This window comes from Synchiropus splendidus, chromosome 12, assembly GCF_027744825.2.
Source record: "Synchiropus splendidus isolate RoL2022-P1 chromosome 12, RoL_Sspl_1.0, whole genome shotgun sequence".
In the NCBI taxonomy this organism is placed as follows: Eukaryota; Metazoa; Chordata; class Actinopteri; order Syngnathiformes; family Callionymidae; genus Synchiropus; species Synchiropus splendidus.
In genome coordinates this window covers 9834862-9854237 of record NC_071345.1, presented here as the reverse complement: position 1 = coordinate 9854237, position 19376 = coordinate 9834862, and the positions used below count along the sequence as shown (strand labels likewise).

Genomic DNA, 19376 nt, shown 5'->3' with positions numbered 1-19376 from the left:
AAATGGTGTTTCACTCCACCCTTTCCTCGTGTGGCTCCATGTGGCAATCAACCTGCTGTGTTATCGCTGCATCTAAAAAAAACTAGAACAATTACAGCCGAGCATTTCCTCCAGAAACAGCAATGGTTGAGTAAAGGAAAAACATCCAGAGGGGTGGGCTTGTCATGGGCAGCATGGGGTTTACAGGCCACAAATAAGACTCGACTGTGTTGCAGCTGAATGGGTGAGGAAGAGTGAGAGGTGTGTGCGGGTGCACATGGTGCAGAACCTATACCACAGACTGTGTTCTGCCACTTATATTTTGGGGTTAAACTGAGGCCGTGAGTGACAACAAAAACATGTTGTGTGATGCACAGACCATGATGTTCACAGATGGTATAGTGACTGGTCATAAGGAGGATGTGGAGGTGCAGAGAAAATTAAATTAAAATCACAGGCATAAAGTTAATATCTTTATGTTTTTATATTTAATTTAATATTATTATTATTTTAGTATGTTAATTGTAATATTATTGTTATTATTATTATTATATATTTTGTTATTTCTATTGTTGTTTATTATGTATGTATTCTGTCCTCTGCAAAACAAACCTTGGTTATGTAGGTCCTGTACGTTTGTCATAAATGTATTATTCTCATTAAATGATATTTTAAGAATTTAAAGTCGCGGGCAGGAGGTGCTGGGGACACCCTGGAGAGGAGGCCAAGCCACCATAGGACACACACAGATGGACAACCACTCACACACAAAATGTATTAATCGATTTAAGGACAGCGTTCTTCACTGTGGGAGGAAACCAGAGCGCTTGGACGAAGCTTACAGGAGGAACATACAGTACAGAATAAGGACTCAGCTTTTCCCAAACCTCCAAAGTTCCTCAGGGTCGATTCAAACTTTCTTCTGTGAGAGTGCAGCAGGTGCCCTTTCTTGACAGGTTTATTGATGCTACATACATTTCACATCCATTTTAGGAGTTTGGTTTCATCAACACAACATGAAAAGAAGCTGTATGGAATTCAGGCGGGTGGAGATGACTGTGGACTATTAACATGGCTGTCAGTTAAGATGCTTCACTAATGTCTTTGTTTGACTTGACTGCTGCTGAAATCAGCCCCACATGTTGGTTATTATACAGGCATGTTAATTGCCAAAGACCTTCCCAGATGTACAGTGTATTTACGGCACATATATGGGAGCGCAAGCGCTGCCTCGCTCTCACGGCAGATTTACTCTCTCAGCCGAATCTGTGGGGGAAACATCACATACACTGCTGAATGTCATGGTCAATTTCTACTGTGAAGAGGCGGCGCAGGGCTGTACAAACCTCTAATATTTACATTTCTCCTTGAAGGCTTGAAGGGGGTCGGCGAGAGACGACGCATGCAAGGTCCAAAACTCAAAGTGCAGTGACGACAGTTTGTTAGAGATGCTTCAGACCCACCTGAATCACAGCTGGACATAACAAGGATTTACATTCTGAAGGCTGGTGGGACGGTTGGCACTGATACTCTACCCAACTATCAGTCCAGTTTCTTGGGTTGTGGAAGCAGAAGTAGACACAAAGAAAGAGTCACACATCGGTGACCTAGTCATAAACCTCCTCTCTAGTCTTCCCAGGCCAAAGGAGCGACTACTTTCATTAATACAAACCTTTGGAGGTATTTACATTACATTGTAGTTTTAACCATGCAAACACATGCGTTTTCTTTCTCTGTCAACAGGCAAATCTCTTTCTAGGAAAACTCGACCTCTTGAACCGCCTCATCACAAACAGAGCCAGTGATATAATAAACTGACCCGAGCATGACCAGACCATTCCTGAGTGAAGCTTATGGCTTTCGTCCGTGCAACCGTCTGACACGGGCTAATGGCGAACAGATTTACCAGGATGGGAAGGAGGAATGTTTCCCCTCTCAGCTTGCTAGATGCCAGACCTCGAACGACGTCTGTCTCAGATTATTGAAGCAGCGATAAGCAGATGTAAAGGCTCCTCAGGTTGGCCCCGAGAGCGTGAAGAAGAAAATCCAGTCCAGGAAGTAGAGGGAACCCACACTGTCACGCAATACTGGCAAGGGCCTGGACACTTTGTTCGATACCAACCTTTGTGCACGTATTGTGTTTTGTTATTTTATTTTACCATTTTATCTTAGTCAGCTTATACAAAATACATAACTGAACTGCCCTTGGGAGGAGGAAGTGACATCATCGAAGAGGACGAAGACGTCGCCACTGGAAGAGCAATGGGCTTCGCTTCAGATTGTCGCATACGTTGCATTTGTTATGTGTTCCCAAATTCAAGTCGTGGGCTGAACAGAATTCATATGTATTGATTGATCTAAATGCAATTTTTTGGCAGAAGAAAACGTTTTAAACAGGGTCTGATTTCAGTGTCACGTTTAGCTTTGACTACTGAAAGCTAATTTCAGTGCCAGGCTTCTGTGGCTAGCTTCAAAACACATCAATTGTCATCATCCTCAAACATTTCCAGAAACTTTCCACTTCAATTCTGGGATATTACCATCTCTGCTAGCTAGCCTATCCTAGCATGAGAACACATTTTTGTAGGCCACGATATCAACTTGAACTTTATTTGTAGCATTTGCTGGTCACATAAAGGACTTTGGAGGCCAAATTTGGCCCTCGGGCCTTGAGTTTGTCTCATGCTCTTTTCATTTAAAAATTCATTTTATTCTGCATGAGTAAGACGGGCTTCTGAGCTAAAAGAAAGCTAACTTTTTGACTTAAAGTTCATGATAGGTTGGAAAATTTGACAGAACCACGGGGTCTAGAGCAGAAATGTTTATCAGAAAAGATGTTCCTGCACTTAAGAGTAGTTTGATTGCAGCCCATTAGTTTTGTTGAACTGTTATCAGGAAGTGAAAATCAATGTAGCTGGGGATGTAAGACAAGCTCCTAATGCTGTTGTTGACTTGATCTCCTCCACTTACACATCAGCGGATGCGGCGTCACAATCCAGACGTGCTTCTGCTCCTAGATTCTGATCTTGATTGCAGACTTGCAAATGAATGTTTTGCCGCGTACGTTGTGTTTGGAACACACCCACGACCACTTTAAGCGTTTCCTGCGCCGCAGGTTTGGGACCCCTCTCCAAATGTTTGTTCAATGTACACGGGCTGGAGCAGCTATCAGAGAAAGAACAACACGCGTGTGCTGATGGCTGATGCCATCCAGGCCCGTTTGGGTCGAGCGTTCTGTGGAAGCCCAGAGGTTGAACTTTTTAGCTTGTAAAACAATAGCCCCATCATATACAGGCACCACTCCTGAGGGTGGAGGTGTATTTGGGACAATATGGGGAAGCTACTATGGAACTACACTGAACTTCTTTTCCTCCAGGCCTTCGACGAAAGTGACCTATCAATGCGCTGTCATGTGACCGTTCTATTCTGGCTTCACTGTTGATGAAAGCTTAAGCGGTGCAGACTCAAATGTGTTGTGCTGCTTGTCAAAGTATTCAATGAAGGGAAGGAAGCAGGTTGGACGTCACCAACTGTTTTCATCAGCATCGAATGTGTTGATCAGAGAGGAAGGACTTCCTGTGGTATCAGGACCTGACGCCACCTGAGTTCTGTGTGGAAGAATATCTCAGGACTGCTTGACTTCATCTACAAAAGTTCTCCAGATATTTTTATGAGAATATTATCAAAGTAATACCAGTAAAGTAAACTATTTCCAGGCAGAAAGGTCAATGGAAACTTCAAGATTTCTCTACTTTTTACCATGGGTCATTTTGTTTCCACCAGACACAAATCCTGCAAGCCATCGTAACTCTGTTATTTTGTGAAATACAGAATATTACGATGCGTCTGAGAAATGTAGGTCAGAGCAAGAGAGAAAGAAATGAAAAAAGATGACAGTTTTATGTGGAAAAGAATCGCATTCCTTGTTATTGTTTTAAGCCTGATCAGCTCAAGCAAGCACCCTAATCTACGGTGGCCTCAAGTGGATAAAAAGTGTGTCTCACTAAAGAGAGATTCATGAGAAATGATAATTGTCAAAGTAAAAATTCAGTCAGCTGAGGCAGTGTAACTACAGCTTTACTTTTCTCCATTGCTGCTTCCTGTTTCCACCACAGGGGGAGTGAGATGTGAAGCGATAAGGACTCAGACTAAATGTCATCAGTCTGGACGACAAGATGACACCAGTCTCTTCCCTCTTCCTGTCTTTTTTGCCGCATTGGTTTCGTCACATTCATCTGGCAACTTACCTGATAAAAGACTATCCGTCTTTAAAATGATCAGCAAACTTATATAAAAATGTATTTTTTAAATAACTCCCAATAATCTGAATTTTATAATCACTTGGCCTGCAAAACAAACCAACTCCAGAATCATGTCCATGTTTTGGACTAACAGTCGAGTCTCGCTGCAGGAGCAGATAAGAACCACAGCATGGCACGGCCGACCTTATCTAGCTCCACCAAGCCCTTGTATCAACGGCCCTCCTAGCTGAGGGAAAAGTCATCTCCTTATCTCCCCCTGACGCTCCTGAACTCTCACTGCAGGACGGTTTCCAAGCGAGTCACCTTCCCTCCATGGTCTCCTGGCTGTGCTTCCTTCACCTCCGCGACAATATAAGTGATGATGAATGAGCCTGAGAGCTGCTGCCACGAGTGTTTGTTTTCAGAGAGAGTGTCTGTTATCACATGGAAAGGAGCTAATCTCAACACAATAGGAACATGGCAGCAATAGGAAATAGATGTTGAAGTTCATGAAGATGATTTTTATGAGCTGAAAAGAAAACATTCCAGGGTGGGAAATGACATTTTTGTGGGACTGCTGTGAGGGATTGCCAGACCAAAGTCAGAACATATGAGGAATTTTGAAGTATTGAGAATAAAATGGATGGAGATGGATGCTTTACATCAGAATATAAAGCGTTATGCAAAACCCTTTAGAAAAAATGCTTATTGCATTAGATAATTGAAGTGGTGACTATATTGGAAAATAAATAAATCATGTTTAAATGAGGTATTATTATTATTGTTATTAAAGTACTTTATGTATTTTGAAGGACTTGACTGAAACGTTTACCAATGCAGAAAGGTATTAGACTTTGAAATTTGAATTTAATATTTTAAATGACAGCAGTGGTGGAAGAAAGACGGACAAGAAACAAGAGAGAAAATAAAGGGAAACAAAGGGTAAACACCAAAAAAATGAAGCAAGTTGATGAGTAGAATCTAATCAAAAGTAACAAAAGCACCAAATAAAATTGGACATTATTAACAGCTGTCAAACATTTATGAACTCATACTAGAGCCTCAAATACAGGCATGGGGCCCCTGGACTACACCTTGTCCAGGTCAAGAAGTAGAGACTTTTTTCAGTAGGATATTCGGTTACTCCGCTCTGGAGCACCTGAGTATGCCAGCAGCTGATCCCCACTCCTTCTGAAGAGTCCATGCCCCCAAGCTGACCTTTTGACCTCAGTAGCATGACACCATGCTTTTCTTCACATCTGTAAAACTTCACGGCCAAATCGCTCTGCAGCTGTAGAGGTTCCCACCACACCATTTTATTCTTCTATCAGTACACAAACAGGGACTCCGATAACAGCACTGTAGCGCAGCTGATTATTCAGCTCTGTGACAGACGGGGAAAATGGAGGACAGTTGGAGATTCAAAATTAGAAACAGACATCTATTCTCTGCATGTTTCATTTCTTTAAAAAAAGGTATGAATACTGCTCAACAAATACGCGGCATCCTCTGGCTCATAATGTAGTACAAGTACTTCATCACATTGAAAGACCTGCATCTGTTCCACAGAGACTCAGTGCAGAATAAATAAAAAACATTCTTAAGTGATGGTCGTCTTGAAAGGTCAAGTTGCTCCCATTATCAAAGAGGAAATGGCTTTTTTCCGCTTCCAGTCACGTCCTGACAAATGTAAGACACGCGTGAATCTATGTGGGCTTGCTTTGGAGAAACTGGCGCTGACACTTTGTTGACATTTCCGCTCCACAAGCGACCAAACTTAGGAATAAAAAGACAGTAATGTCATCTGTGTGGGGGGGGATGAACAGAGGGAAGTTAAATTAAAAATTATAAACGAAAAATTCCATTCAAAAAGCAGATTTGTATCCTCCCAATAAAGTGATAAAGGCATGTTCAAAGTCTGGTCCTCCGGCCCACTCTTGATCAGGTTTCCTGTGGCCCGTATTGGAAATGTATTTGAGTCATTTCTATAGATTTTCATGCTCTTATAACCATACTCTTGCTTTAACCAGGAATGAACCAGGCACAGTGAGGCCTCAACAGCATGATTTTCACGTGTAATTCATATATGGGCTGCATATTAAAAAAAAGAATATAGTGAATATAATATAGTGTATATATAATATAGTGAATATAATATAGTGAAATCCCAAAATATCATTAAAAAGACATGACCTGAGACATTTTGATAAAGCATGTATTAGTTAAAATTTTAAATGTAACATTTTAAAACATTTTTTAACTATAGAAACACTGCAATATGGAAGAAAATCATCACCAGTAACTTTGCAGACATTCAAATACATTATTTCAAATTCTATCCAGCTTACATAATTCGTTATTATTCTCTAATGAAAACTAAAAATAAAATCATGATCTTAGCTCATTTTGTTTTTGTTTTTGAAACATATTTCCAGGCACAGATGAACTCAACGACACCATCACAACACCAGAAAACGTTCTGAAATCTTTATTGCGCTCTGTCTAGAGTCACTGTAGGTCAGGTGCTTTAAACAATCTGGTTGGTGCACTTGCAGGACGCCGGACACCAGGAGGCCACGTCTGAGTTGCTGCAGCCCCACTGTTGCTTCAGTTCTGGGCAGTTGCTGTACTGGTCTTTGTAGGGACAGGGGTTGGCTGGTGCAGGAGGACACAGAAGTGAGCGCACAGCAAATCATTCACAGAGACACTTTTGTGGTGGAGCATAGAAAGTAAAAACATCAAATTGTCATTTTATTTAAATTACATGGAAAATCATTATTCAAGAAAAACTATTGATTTAAAAAGATTTTGGTGTTTATTTGTCTTTCATATATTCATGTTTATTTATTAATTTATTTTATTTAGTATTTTCAAACAACAAGGTTGTCTGAATAATGTCGCTGCACATTGTGTGAGCGATGATGATTCCATTGCGATTCATTCATTCACATTCATTATTCTGTTCGAATAAACAATAATAATAATAAATAAAATGTAAAAACATGAAGTCAAAAACACATTTATTACGGAATAAAGGGAATTTAATGAAACTATAAGTATAATGCAATACATTTATATCACATCTGAAATTTTCATGTTACATTAAAGAAAGAAAATTTAGATTTTTATGAAAAAAATTACAATGTAGACGGTTTTTTCCCTTAAAAAAGCAGAGAACTTTTTTTTAATTAGAAAATTAGAAAAAATACCAAAAATACTTAAGATTATTGGAAATGTTACTTGTAAAAGATTCAATTTTCGAGCTATATCTTATGAAAACAATATAGCTTTTGTTATTGTTGTTGCAGTATACAACACTGGATGGCTTTTCTGCAGTATTTAAACAATTTATTTTAAAAAAGACCCCGTTTTATTTCACATCATTTGAGATTGGTGAAGTTATATCGATATATTGAAGGTATTTTCAGCTACAATCATCGTGGGTGAGTCCACAGTATTACTCACAAAATGTCACAGGTAATTCGTGTGAAATATCTACAGAGGAGCTAGTTTCCACTTACTGCACAGGCCATTCTCGCAGGCGCCGGGACAGTCAGCACAAGGCCTTCCAGATTTGTAGGGATGAGTGTAGCCGTAGTTCCCTCTGAAATGTAGGACAGAACATGAAATATTAAGAGTCACAGATGCTGGCTTTACCATCACAGGACCTTCAAAAAAACATCTCCAAAATAGCTGTTAGCTTTTATTGGATAATTATTGCTGTGTTTATGATCATTTGTGAACGGTCACTGCCACAATTCCACTCCACTTGAATCATCTTTGTTGTTTTCTTAGCATTACGTCAGCCATGTTAGCCATATTGCACTAGCTCGGCTGCTCAATAAACGTACGTGCAACCGCTGTTTACTGGTGTAAAACTTATTTAATAATCATTTTTTTCACTTGTAGTGAAAACAGATGTTACATATATTGTTGTCTTTCTTTCTGAGTTAGCTTTGTTGCTGTTAAGCAAAGCTACAACTGTCATCATCAACAACTCTGTAGTTTAAGTGACCCCATTATTTTGAACATGTATTTAGACGTGTATTATAGCTGCCTATAACAGACTCATCAAAACTGTATCAGGAATTTTGATATCTATAAAAATAAAGTAATACTTTGTTAGCATTGATGCAAAATTCTATGTTGCTAACATTAAGCTGTTAGCATTGCTATGTAAACTGACAAAAAAAATCATGTGCTGCAGTTTTCTTTTTGTGGCTTATTTGTAATATCAGTATTGTTGTAAATATTCCACTTTTTTAAATATAAAATACTGCAAAAAAAAAAAAAAAATAGCTGAAATAGAGATGAACTGTTTGAACATTATGGTGCTCATTATTTTCAACAGCTTTATACACTGTCTCCTGTGTGTGTTGAGCAGCTTGGTTTCGTGTTTATTTGCTTCAGTTGCTTCTGCTTCAGTTATTAAACAATAAAACAAAGTACTCACGGTGGACAGTAGTGGCAGACATAGAAGTACTTATATTTGGAGTTGGGGCAGTAGGACATGGCACAGCCGATCTGGTTGGAACTGTACCAGACAATCTGTGGCGGGGAAGTTTTGTTTTTTAGTTTGTAGTTACTCCATGACTTCAGTGGAAAGTGAGACGACCACAGACCTGAGTGAAGTGGCCAACAATGCCACCGTTGATGGAGCCCACACCGTAGCGCCAGTCCTTCACCTCATCATACCACGACTGGATGGCGTTGCTCCAGCTGTTCTTGTAGCTGGCCATGTAGAGGTTTTCGCCACAGCCGCTGGCTTTAGTCACACAGCAGAGGAGCGTATTGAAAATTAATTTCACCATGTTTACTGATCGTCCTCATGTCTCAGCAGTCATAAAGTCCTCCCACTGAAGGGGTCATGAAAAACAATCTGCTTTCAATAACTGATGTTGAATATATTTTCAGACTTAAGAAGGAGGAAGATTTTTGGAGAAAATGTGTTATATGCATGAAAGATACATATTCGTTGAAAGAACTTGTGTCAGAGTGAAAAAACAAAAAAAGAAAAATTTTATAAAAATCTAAATAGAAAAATTACTGAGTTATATTTGGAAATAAAACTATATATTTTAAAAGACAAAATTGAATGAAAACCCCAGAGAAATATATGATGACAGAAATAAGATGTCAGACACAATAGCTTTTCAAACAGGTGTCTGAATTAATAAAGAAATTAATATGCATACAAAAACTGTCAAAATGGAGGTGTGTGTGTTTATTTTAAATATATAATAAAAAAGAAATGCAATTATTTCAAATTGCACACTAAATCAGCGCAAAAACAAATGAAAACGATGACTTTATGAAATATAATTTTGAAAAATTTTATATCAATATATCACACTGCTTTGGGATCAACTTTTCAATACAAGTGCAACCATCAACTTATTCATAAAGCTTTGAGGAATGGAACTAAAATGACCATGAGATTTTAGGAAACAGGAGATGTTGCTACCATGATGATGTATGGAACATTGTGGCACCTGTGAGAGGAAGGAAGCAGAGAGTCGGTGCTTGGCGAGTGAGTCTTACTGCTGATCTCTCTGTCGCTCCTAGAACTGTGCTTCATGGAGCAAGTGTTGGCCCATCTCTGAGCGTTGGCTGCTGCTTCTCTGTTCCAGCTCTGTGGGAAGAGAAGAGACACTTTCAGAACTGAGGAACTAGGTGAGGGAATATTCAGAAAGAGTGCCGGCTAAATCAATATTTTTGTGATCATGAAAATTCATTTTATATTAGAATATATTTGAAAATGGGTGAAATACACATAAAACTAAATAACTAACAGACCATATTTGTACTTATATGTCTAAATATTTTGTCATACATTTTATTATAGAGATGTGTAACAATACTACTATATAATATACTTGTCAATTACTAAACAATGTGAATTTAATATAGAATTATTTATATTCCAGAGAAGCACATTTATTGCTGCAAATGAAGGCCGACATGTTCTACTGCAAACAAAGTTTGCTAGTCAATATCTTGTTACCATTTTCAGCATGTTGCTGGCAGACGGTTTCACATTCCTCCTCAGGGTGTTGTGCTTGTTCACAATCTCACTCTGTTCTGCGGAAGATGCGAACATTTCTCCTGCGTCGACACACAAAGACATGAATTGAGATCATATCTCAGTGAGCAGGACTTGTAATGACTCACCTTCCTACAGGAGTGAGTTCCACAGAGGATGGAAAAACAGAATGAATTAATTCGTCATTTAAAATGAAGCAAATAGAAGAAGCAAATGTGGCTTTCTGTGCTTCCACTTACCTCCACATCGTCGGCCAGAGTGGTCGGCACCTGAAGCGCAGCCAACAGCCCCAAACACACACACAGGTAGGTGAACGCAGCCATGTTTGAGCACCCCCGACCCCCTGCTGGAGCACAGCGGCGACTTTTATAGTCGCACATGTGTGATCCACCACATACATTCAAGGGCATCACTGTTTTTTTAGCACACAAATGCAGCAAAAATAGCATTTTATCAACACCGGACCTGGGAATCGACCTCGGGCCAATGTGTGGATGCTGTGATGTAAGCTGTTTTTATATGTTGCGAAACATTTACAGTGAGAGCTGACCTGCTGCAGGGCTCCAGAAATGCATCTCAGACATTACTATTTATATGTTGTGATGCTGTAAAACGTGGCGGTTTATTACAGTTTAGTTTGAGTTTAATTTATTGTACTCTGTGTTACATGACACATTTAAATGTAATTTTAGTTGCATTTGGTTGGCTTACAAGACACTAGCGACTCTAGCAGTCAAATAAATCGCAAGAATATGATTCATGTCCCCTTAAAATCCTATATGCTTAATTTGTTGGGATAGGGAATAATGTAATACATTTTAAGCAATGAGTGAGAAGTACTTGGTATGAATAAATAACGACTGACAAAACTTTATAAAAGAATAAAACAACAGACTTAAAATCGTTTTGAATATGGCAGGTAACAAAAACAGTTAATACACTGTATCATTAAATAAAATTAAATCCAGTGATATGCAAGTTAAAAATCAATTTCATCGATTTATAAATTAGTATTTGAATAAAAGCAATAGCATTTTAACTTTCTTGGACGGTAAAGGATAAACAATAAATAATTGCTCGGACGTTTTTAAAAAATAATTCGTGATAACTAATACGTGTCATTATCCCCGGTTCTTAAAAAAAAAACACCAACTAATATCATATCGTATAATGTTGAATATTAACGTTTTTATGATAACCGACGCGTTAACCACAGTCTAGTTAGTAAACACAACATGTGTAGAACGCAGTCAAACGTCACAGTTCACGGGAGAAGAGGTGATTGAATCATAAACAGGTGAAATCGCGAATAAATGTATCGTGAGACGACGCTCAGACACTTGTAGGGTCTGGCGCTACTGAGCATGCGCAGAGGCGTCAGCGCCAGAAGGAAGACATCATCGTCTCAGGTTGAGAAACTGAACATCTTCTTCTTGTTTGTGTCTGCTCTTCTTCCTCCTCCACGGCCGCGACTCTGCGGTGGCGAGCGACAGCACGGGGGGAGAGGAAGCCGTAAGATGAAGAAGCGCTATGTGGACGCGAGTAGGCTTCGGAAAATGAGAAAGCTGAAGATATCGGAGAAGCTGTCTGAGAGGTGAGCTAGCAGCTTTTGTTGTGGTGCCGCTCTTTGTGTACATCCGCCGCTGTCTTCCTCCACACCTGTCTGCCGCCCATCACACTGCCACTCTCCGTCATCGCTTCCTTCATCCATCCTCGCGCTGACACCGAGCCATCTAGCTCGGTTATGACGAGCAGCGTTTACAGACAGAAACATTAGCAAGTTAACATCGGCCTGCGCGCGTTCCTTTCATTAATATCATAACATCCCTTATTTAATATTTAACCGATCATGTGTTTCCTTCCCCTTGTATAATAATCATTAAAAGTGAGTTTTATTTATTCAAAATAATCAGGAAAACTATGGGCATGTTGGCGTTAGCTGGCAGGGAAGTAACCACTTGTTTTAACGACGCATTGTTTCACATGGCCAGCGCTCCGTGTGACCGATGAGGAGTTCAAAAGGGAAAAATCACTGAAATAGGATCTCAAAAGTACATTTCTGTGTCTGTATCCTCCTGCATTTTCAGTTGAACTTCTGTTATTTAACATATTAATTTCAACATTTCACACGACCATGAACATTTTTCCCTGAAGCTTTTTTCTTTTTGTTTGTTTATTTATTATTCTACTTGGATAAAGAGAAAATTGATATTTTTTTTCATGCCCCAGTGTGAGCAAGAATTTCAGTTTTAGAAAGCAAATAAACTCACATCCACTAACATCTATGTAAGTGTTTTTATGAAAAACAAAAAGGCATCAGAAGATGTTTGCCCCGCGATGCTGCTCTTCCTCTCCTCCAGATGAGTCGTTGCCGTGGTTACCAAACAAAGAGGGGCTGATGTGCTGGCAGCCTATGGAGGAGCAGAACAAAGGACTGAACCGCTGCCTCCTTTTTGGCTCATGGTCAACTATTAGAAGGAATGAATTATCACTCATTGTGCAGCAGAAAAAGGAGATGCACTACCTTTTTTAACACAAATCATCACATGATGAACTCTACTCTTCATGTGTTTTGTAGATTTTAAGGTGGTTCACAGCTGGATGAAAAATAGCATGCTATTTTATCTTAAAGGGAAAATCATAGCTGAATCTCAGCTGTTGGAGGCTTTTATTTTTATGATCATATCCTGAATTTCACACGTATAACAGGGCTTATTGCTAGTCTATTAAGATATTTACATTAAAGAGAATGCCTCTCAAAATGATCAGGTCATTTTGAACATATCACAAGCCAACTCTGGCCTAGTCTTTTAATCCCTCGGTTCTACTTTGTATTTCCCATCTGAGGGATCGTTCATCTTCGCTTGAGGCACATCTTTCCTCTTCATATCCATGAAGCTCATTGGTTGTCTTCCTCTTACGTGAGCTGGCGATTTGTCCTTGCAGTGCATACACATTCCTGAAGTTCATGGTGATGTGGATGCTGGTTCTGCTGGCCGATTTCATCCTGGAGTTTCGGCTGGAGTACCTGTGGCCCTGCTGGCTGTTTTTCGGTAGCGTGTACACCACCTTCCACTGCCACGGGCTGGTGAGCAGCTTCGTCCTCCACGCCTCTTGTCAACCCAGCCCCGCTGACAGCAACTTTCTCCTTGTTGTGCAGGTCATCTGTGTAGTGTTCGTGTGTGCCGCCTTCACCCTCGACATCTTCTGTCTAATTTTCGTCCCACTGCACTGGCTCTTCTTTGTGGCCAGCACTTATGTGTTGTTCAACTACATTTGGCACACAGGTAACTTCATTTCTTCTCTTCAAGTCCCTCAGCTGTGACTGTCTTCAACGTTTTCACCCTGTCTCTCCTCAGAAAAAGGCATCTGTATATCCACAGTGTCTCTGTGGATCCTTCTTGTTTACACAGAGGCCTCGCTGCGACTCAAAGACATTAAAACAGCTCACGCCAATCTTTCGCATCTTTTTGCTGCACACTGGTGAGTTCGTCGATTATCTTTAACACTTTAAGTCTAAGGGACTGAATCACTTAACAGCCTTTGATCCAAAATCTCAGCAATGCTGGAACACTGGACATATTAAATGTATGGTTGTGAGGGGCCAAAAAAACAGATGGACCAAACCAAAAAAAATAAAATGAGTGGAAAATTAAAAAGACGAATTGCAATATTATTATATTATATATATAAGTGAGAATGCAGGTATACTGTGACATTTTAAAGAAAATATGAAGCTTTATATGCGTTTTATTTAGAGATTCTCATCATGAATGAGAATGTTTTGTACTTATGTGACCTTAAGAGCACAACTATAATACAAGAAATATTAGTATAATAAATAATTAATAGTTAGAAGTATTAGTATAATAACATTTCATTCAACATTAAACATAAATAAAATAAAAAAATAATACATATTTATATTGCAACTTAATAATAATTCAAAACATACATTGTATTATTTTTTTAAACATAAAGTCCTAAACTAAGATATTTTTAATCAAAATGATGAATGAATAATAATGGAATTACAACATTTTAAAAAAGTGACATGAATAGCAGGCATGGCTATATGTTGCATTTCAGTATTTCCAAGTTTCCCTCTGTTACAGTCCTGCTGCTCACGTCCGCTGTCATCCTAGTGAACTAGAGGCCAAAAAAATAAACGTCCTGGACTCAGGATGGATGTTTGGTGTCACAAGTGGTCATGTGACCAGAAGTTTTTTCTTTATTTTGACACACCCTACAGTGTGAGGTTTACCACTCTTTATCACCCTGCCAAGATGATCCTCTCCTCCAGGTGTCAAACTCAGGGCCTGGGGGCCAAATTCGGCCGGTTAAGTGAGGAGTTTGAAGTTAGATTCTAAATGAAACCACAGCCCCGACTGTGTCGCTTGCAGTGTCTGTGTCTTTTGTGAGAAACTGACTTGTTTGTTCTTTTCCCTTGACATCAAGCATTGGATATCCAGTCGTGTATTTGGGCTTCGATGCCACCTGCTACTTCACCAACATCTTCAAGCTTCGCATCCAGAAAGCTGTGCAGAGCGAGAACGACTTTCACATGCACCTCCTGCAGCACTCGCTGCCCCCCAGCCTGCAGGTGTTCCCCAAAGCTGGCACGGACGCCGTGAGCAGTGAGTCCAGGCCGCCCGGGTCGGTCCAGCCCAGCTGAATATTTAACGGGATGTTCTTCTTCTTAGACTCAAAGTGGAAGACAAAGCCAGAGTCCAGTTTGTATCAATGCCAGAACGGTACCCTGGTGGCTCACGACGAGACCAACAACACAGACTGCCATCAGATCTGCAGTGAGGAGAAGGTGACGCAGGAGCAGAGGGCCACTGACATACCCAGAAGGCTGGGCGGGGCCAAGTCCAGTGTCAGCGAATCAAAAGAGTCCTCAGGGGGGCCGGAGTCCTCCACCACCTCAGAAAATCTACCTCAAGAGGATCAGGGCACGAAAGCCACACGAGCAGCGAAGAACTCCTCGCCCAAAGCCCGCAGGTCCAGCACAAACACTCCGTCGCCCCCTGCTGGCAGGATGGAGAAGAAGCCGAGGTCCAGCCCCAAAACCATCAGCCCCAACAGGGATGCTGTCGACAAAAACACAGCAGCTCAGAACCACCACGCGGAGCAGCTCAGCAGGTCGGTGCTTATGGAGGCCGCCCACAGGTGGCGCTGGCGTCAACACTGACGCGTCCCGCTCTCGTGTCTGCCAGGCTGGAGCAGGAGATGAAGCGGCTGAAGAACGAGCTGCAGGCCAGCAGGCAGAGCGAGCAGGAGATGCGCAGCCACATCTGCAACCTGACCAACAGCGAGAGGAGCCTCAGACCAGAGGTGGCGCTACTCAGGCAGTCCAACATGCTGCTGCAGAGCAAGTGAGTGGGAAAGCCCGTGTTTGGCTCCATCTGGTGGCCCCCGCACACAGTACACCGGTGATGTGTTATGTCATTGTTTACTTGGAGTTTTGAATAAAATCAATGTGGCTCAATATTAATGAAGAATATTGAATGTTTGATGATGCCAACTCTCCATTCCTGACATTTAACCTGTTCACTTTGTTTCCCAGAATACTGTGCCTGAGCAAGAGCAAGCAGAGAGACAAGCAGACCAGCGCCATGCTGGAGAAGAAAACCAGGGCGGAGACGGAGGCCAGATTTGCTGCTGAGAAGCAGCTGACCGAACTTCAGGCCCAGAAACTAGAAGAGGCTGCGAACCTGGCCCGAAGTCCAGCCGTCAGGTGAGTCCAGAGAGCGTGGAGGAGTGTTTGACTTGAGCTGGGCGCTGGAGCTACTGTGTCACGGCAGCTGTGCCGCTGAGTCGGCTGGCGCTCTCTTAATGGTCAACGTTGTGGTCTCCGCCCTCAGGCAGGAGAACTGTGAGAGCCAGATGTTAAGGAAAAGAGTAAAAGATCTAGAGACAGAGTTGAAACAACTGCAGCTGGAGTTTCAAGTGAAAGAGAGTCATGCGCTAGATCTAGAGCGAGACCTGGAGGTATTGTGTCTCTCTCTGTCCTCGGGAATGTGCTCTGTCCGTGATGGTGTCGTGCTGTCAGTGCTTGTGGTGTTTGTGCTCAGTGGGCATGTGCGCCGCCACCGGCGCCGCGTCTGTGTTGTTGTGAGTCTGGTGACACTTCAGACGGGCTGTATTCTCCTGGTGACGCATGAGGCAGAGTCGCACTGTCGTGGTGGTGTTTGGATGCAGGACGTTAGTTTGTCGTCACTTTATGTGGAATCACTGTCTTTCAACTGAGGCTTGAAAATAGAAAGGAAGGAGACTGGAGCAAGTGAAAAATGACCTGTGTATAAAAATGTATTAAACGTGAAAAGAAAAATATGGGAAAATAGTATATATAATAATAATAATAATAATAATAAACAGCTCCTTATAAGGGCTATTGAAGTCCCTATTTGACCCAGAGGCCTCACCTGGTTCAGACCATGTGACCAGGTCAGGATCTCATTGTTTATTTAAAATGAATACAAACTGATATCTTTAGAATATTAGATCCGTTGATATTTTTTGAAGCCTCAGTAGCTTTGCTTTCAGTTTTTAAGTCTCAGTTGAAAGTGGAGTGAGCCGATGTTGTTCTCTGGCGAGTTCCCGTGGTCATCAGAAGCTTCACGCAGCCTCTGGTATCTCAGGCTCTGGGGAAGTATCGCGGCGTGGAGAAGGACACGGACATGCTGCTGTCCACGCTGTCTGCCATGCAGGAGAAGGCCCAGCACCTGGAGTACAACCTGAGCGCCGAGACCCGGATCAAGCTGGACCTGTTCTCTGCTCTGGGAGACGCTCGGCGGCAGCTGGAGCTCGCTCAAGGTTTCCTCCCTCTCCTCTCCGTCTGCCTTCTAGAACCTAGCTCCCGTTACATTATGACCACTTCTCTTCCCGTGGCTTGAGTCTAAACCCTGTCCACTCTGCCCGCAGATAAGCTGCTGAAGCAGGAGCGAGAGATCAGTGAGATGAAGCAGAAGATCGCAGAGGTGATGGCTGTCAGTCCCGGGGTGACCTACATGGCCCCGCGACCTCCGGTGCCACAGTATCTGACCAAACTGCTCAGCTCCGACCGCTACATGCTGAACTCTCGAGCGCTGATGTACCAGTGTCTGAAGAAGTAGGAGGACTCTAGCGGTCCCTGGTGGTCTGTTTACATCAGTAAGTGGAGGTTCCTCTCCTTTTACGACTCTTGGTGCTACGAGAAACACGTTTTGGTAAAGTCGCTTCCAAGAGCTGAAGAGTCCGACCCGCCGCGGGCGACATGATGTCACACATCCGAGACACAAGCACAGCACGGAGGTGATCCAAGGTCCGGATCCCGGTCAAGTTCACACTCATAACTCAAACCAGACTTCATGAATAAGCACAAAAAAACGATTTGATTCACTGTCACTTTCAGTATGCAACATGTGTTATCCAGTTTTTGATGTGTCTGGACAGATATTTGCTCTTTAGAGATGAAAAGGACAAATCATTTGCCAGAATTTAAACACTATATTCAATATGATTAAAATAGTGATGATTATTAACGTGTTTGTACAATTTTCTGTCATATTTTAAGGTATACGACTTAAAAATATCAATGAATTCTGAAATGATGATATTATGAATAATTCAATTTGAAGGTATTTATGAGCACAATATTGCATCATTTATAGTTTGAGATTTATTCTCAGTTTCCAGATTTATTATCTGAGGTTACGTAATGAATATTTTTAAAATACTTGGTGACTTCGGTCTAAAAATACATTTTTTCTTGGCTGTCATTTCATGAAGTAGAACTTACATTGTTGCTACACCTCCACTGACCTGGCCACGGTTTGCCTCCATGAAAAACCACTGCGCTCCAGGTGAACAAGTCAGAAACTCTTGCAAAGAATCAACACTTTTTTGATAAACTTTTATAATCAAACTAATTTGTCAACAGATGAATATTGTCTGCATTTTTAAAGGTACAGTTCTCCAAAATATAGACATGTCAATGGTGATATTTTCCTTTCAAGGTTAAATGTTGAAGATAAAATTGCTGTGACTCAATAAGAAGCTGAACATTACTTTGTATTTATTCTTGTCGTTTAAAGATTGCTGTGGCCAAAAACTGACTGACAGCCTGAATTATTTGTTTATGAATGATAAATTATTGTTGACTCCATGACGGTGCCTCTAAGCTTTACTTTCTGAACGGAAGTAAAAGACAAATGTAATGTGATATCGTGTTTGAATTGAAGTGCTGCGTACTGTTTTTTTTTTTTTTTTACTCACCATGTACAGAATTGAAAACCCCACACGACTGGAGAAGATGTGGACGTTAGTAACGCGCTTTCTAGCTTTGTTTTTCTATGAGAAATATTTTGTAGTCTTGATGTACTTTTGATTCCAACTGCTGTCATTTTGTACGGCGACGTGTTTGTCCGCATGAAGTTGTCCAACCCAGCTGTTTTCTGAGGCACACGTGACTTTTCCGCATGTACAGGGGTGTACAAGGGCTACCGTTTTTCGAATCCTTTCAACAACACAAGAGATGATGCTCACATGTAACTTTTGTAAAAATAAAGCCAAAAATTGAACCATGTCTTTTCCTTCCAGTCGTTTCATGTGTCACTAACGTATGATTGATGTAGTTTACATAATGGCCGCTAGATGTCTCAGTATGGCTGTATGTTTCTGTGACATCCTACTACAGCATTATGGGTAAAATGCTATGCTGCTTCTGGTTTGTGCTAACTACACGACAACAACAGCATCAGGATTGAGAATGAAGACACGTTTTGACTCCGGTTCTAGAAAATACAACCCCCACAATCCTTTGTGATATCCTAGTTGTGCCCTACCACGTATGCACGAAAATATGCGTTTTGTTTGTTTATTATTTATCACTTTAGAAAATGAATTAAAATGAAATATTAGTCTAAACATTTCAACTAAAATTTATATTTTAAATTATCTCATTAAATCACTCATCGGCTAAAGTTGCAAGACATACGCAACAAAAGCAAAAACGTAAAAAATAACGTTTTTTAATTTTTTTATTGTACTTAAATGTAATCACAAATTAATGTGGAGCACCTGTTGAGTGCCTTTTCTGATGACGAGAATACATATATATTTTTATATAT

The 19376-nt window shown here is 40.9% G+C and overlaps 2 protein-coding genes across 2 annotated transcripts; one reads left to right on the top strand and one right to left on the bottom strand.

Annotated features, from left to right (window-relative positions):
* Window positions 1-6705: 6705 nt before the first annotated feature.
* Window positions 6706-10620, bottom strand: LOC128768550 (serotriflin-like). The gene is made up of 7 exons (XM_053881509.1): window positions 10499-10620; window positions 10225-10325; window positions 9762-9852; window positions 8843-8985; window positions 8674-8768; window positions 7742-7824; window positions 6706-6875 (listed from the first exon to the last, which is right to left on the bottom strand). The coding sequence occupies exons 1-7, from the start codon at window positions 10584-10586 to the stop codon at window positions 6748-6750; spliced, it is 729 nt and encodes a 242-aa protein (XP_053737484.1). The 5' UTR covers window positions 10587-10620; the 3' UTR covers window positions 6706-6747.
* A 1027-nt stretch (window positions 10621-11647) lies between these two features.
* si:dkey-12h9.6 (macoilin-1) lies at window positions 11648-18821 on the top strand. Its single transcript, XM_053880801.1, has 11 exons — window positions 11648-11857; window positions 13210-13351; window positions 13424-13550; window positions 13623-13746; window positions 14722-14900; window positions 14967-15408; window positions 15483-15641; window positions 15833-16003; window positions 16131-16257; window positions 16908-17082; window positions 17191-18821. Exons 1-11 carry the CDS (start codon window positions 11781-11783, stop codon window positions 17379-17381), a joined length of 1914 nt encoding a protein of 637 aa, XP_053736776.1. The 5' UTR covers window positions 11648-11780; the 3' UTR covers window positions 17382-18821.
* Window positions 18822-19376: the final 555 nt, after the last annotated feature.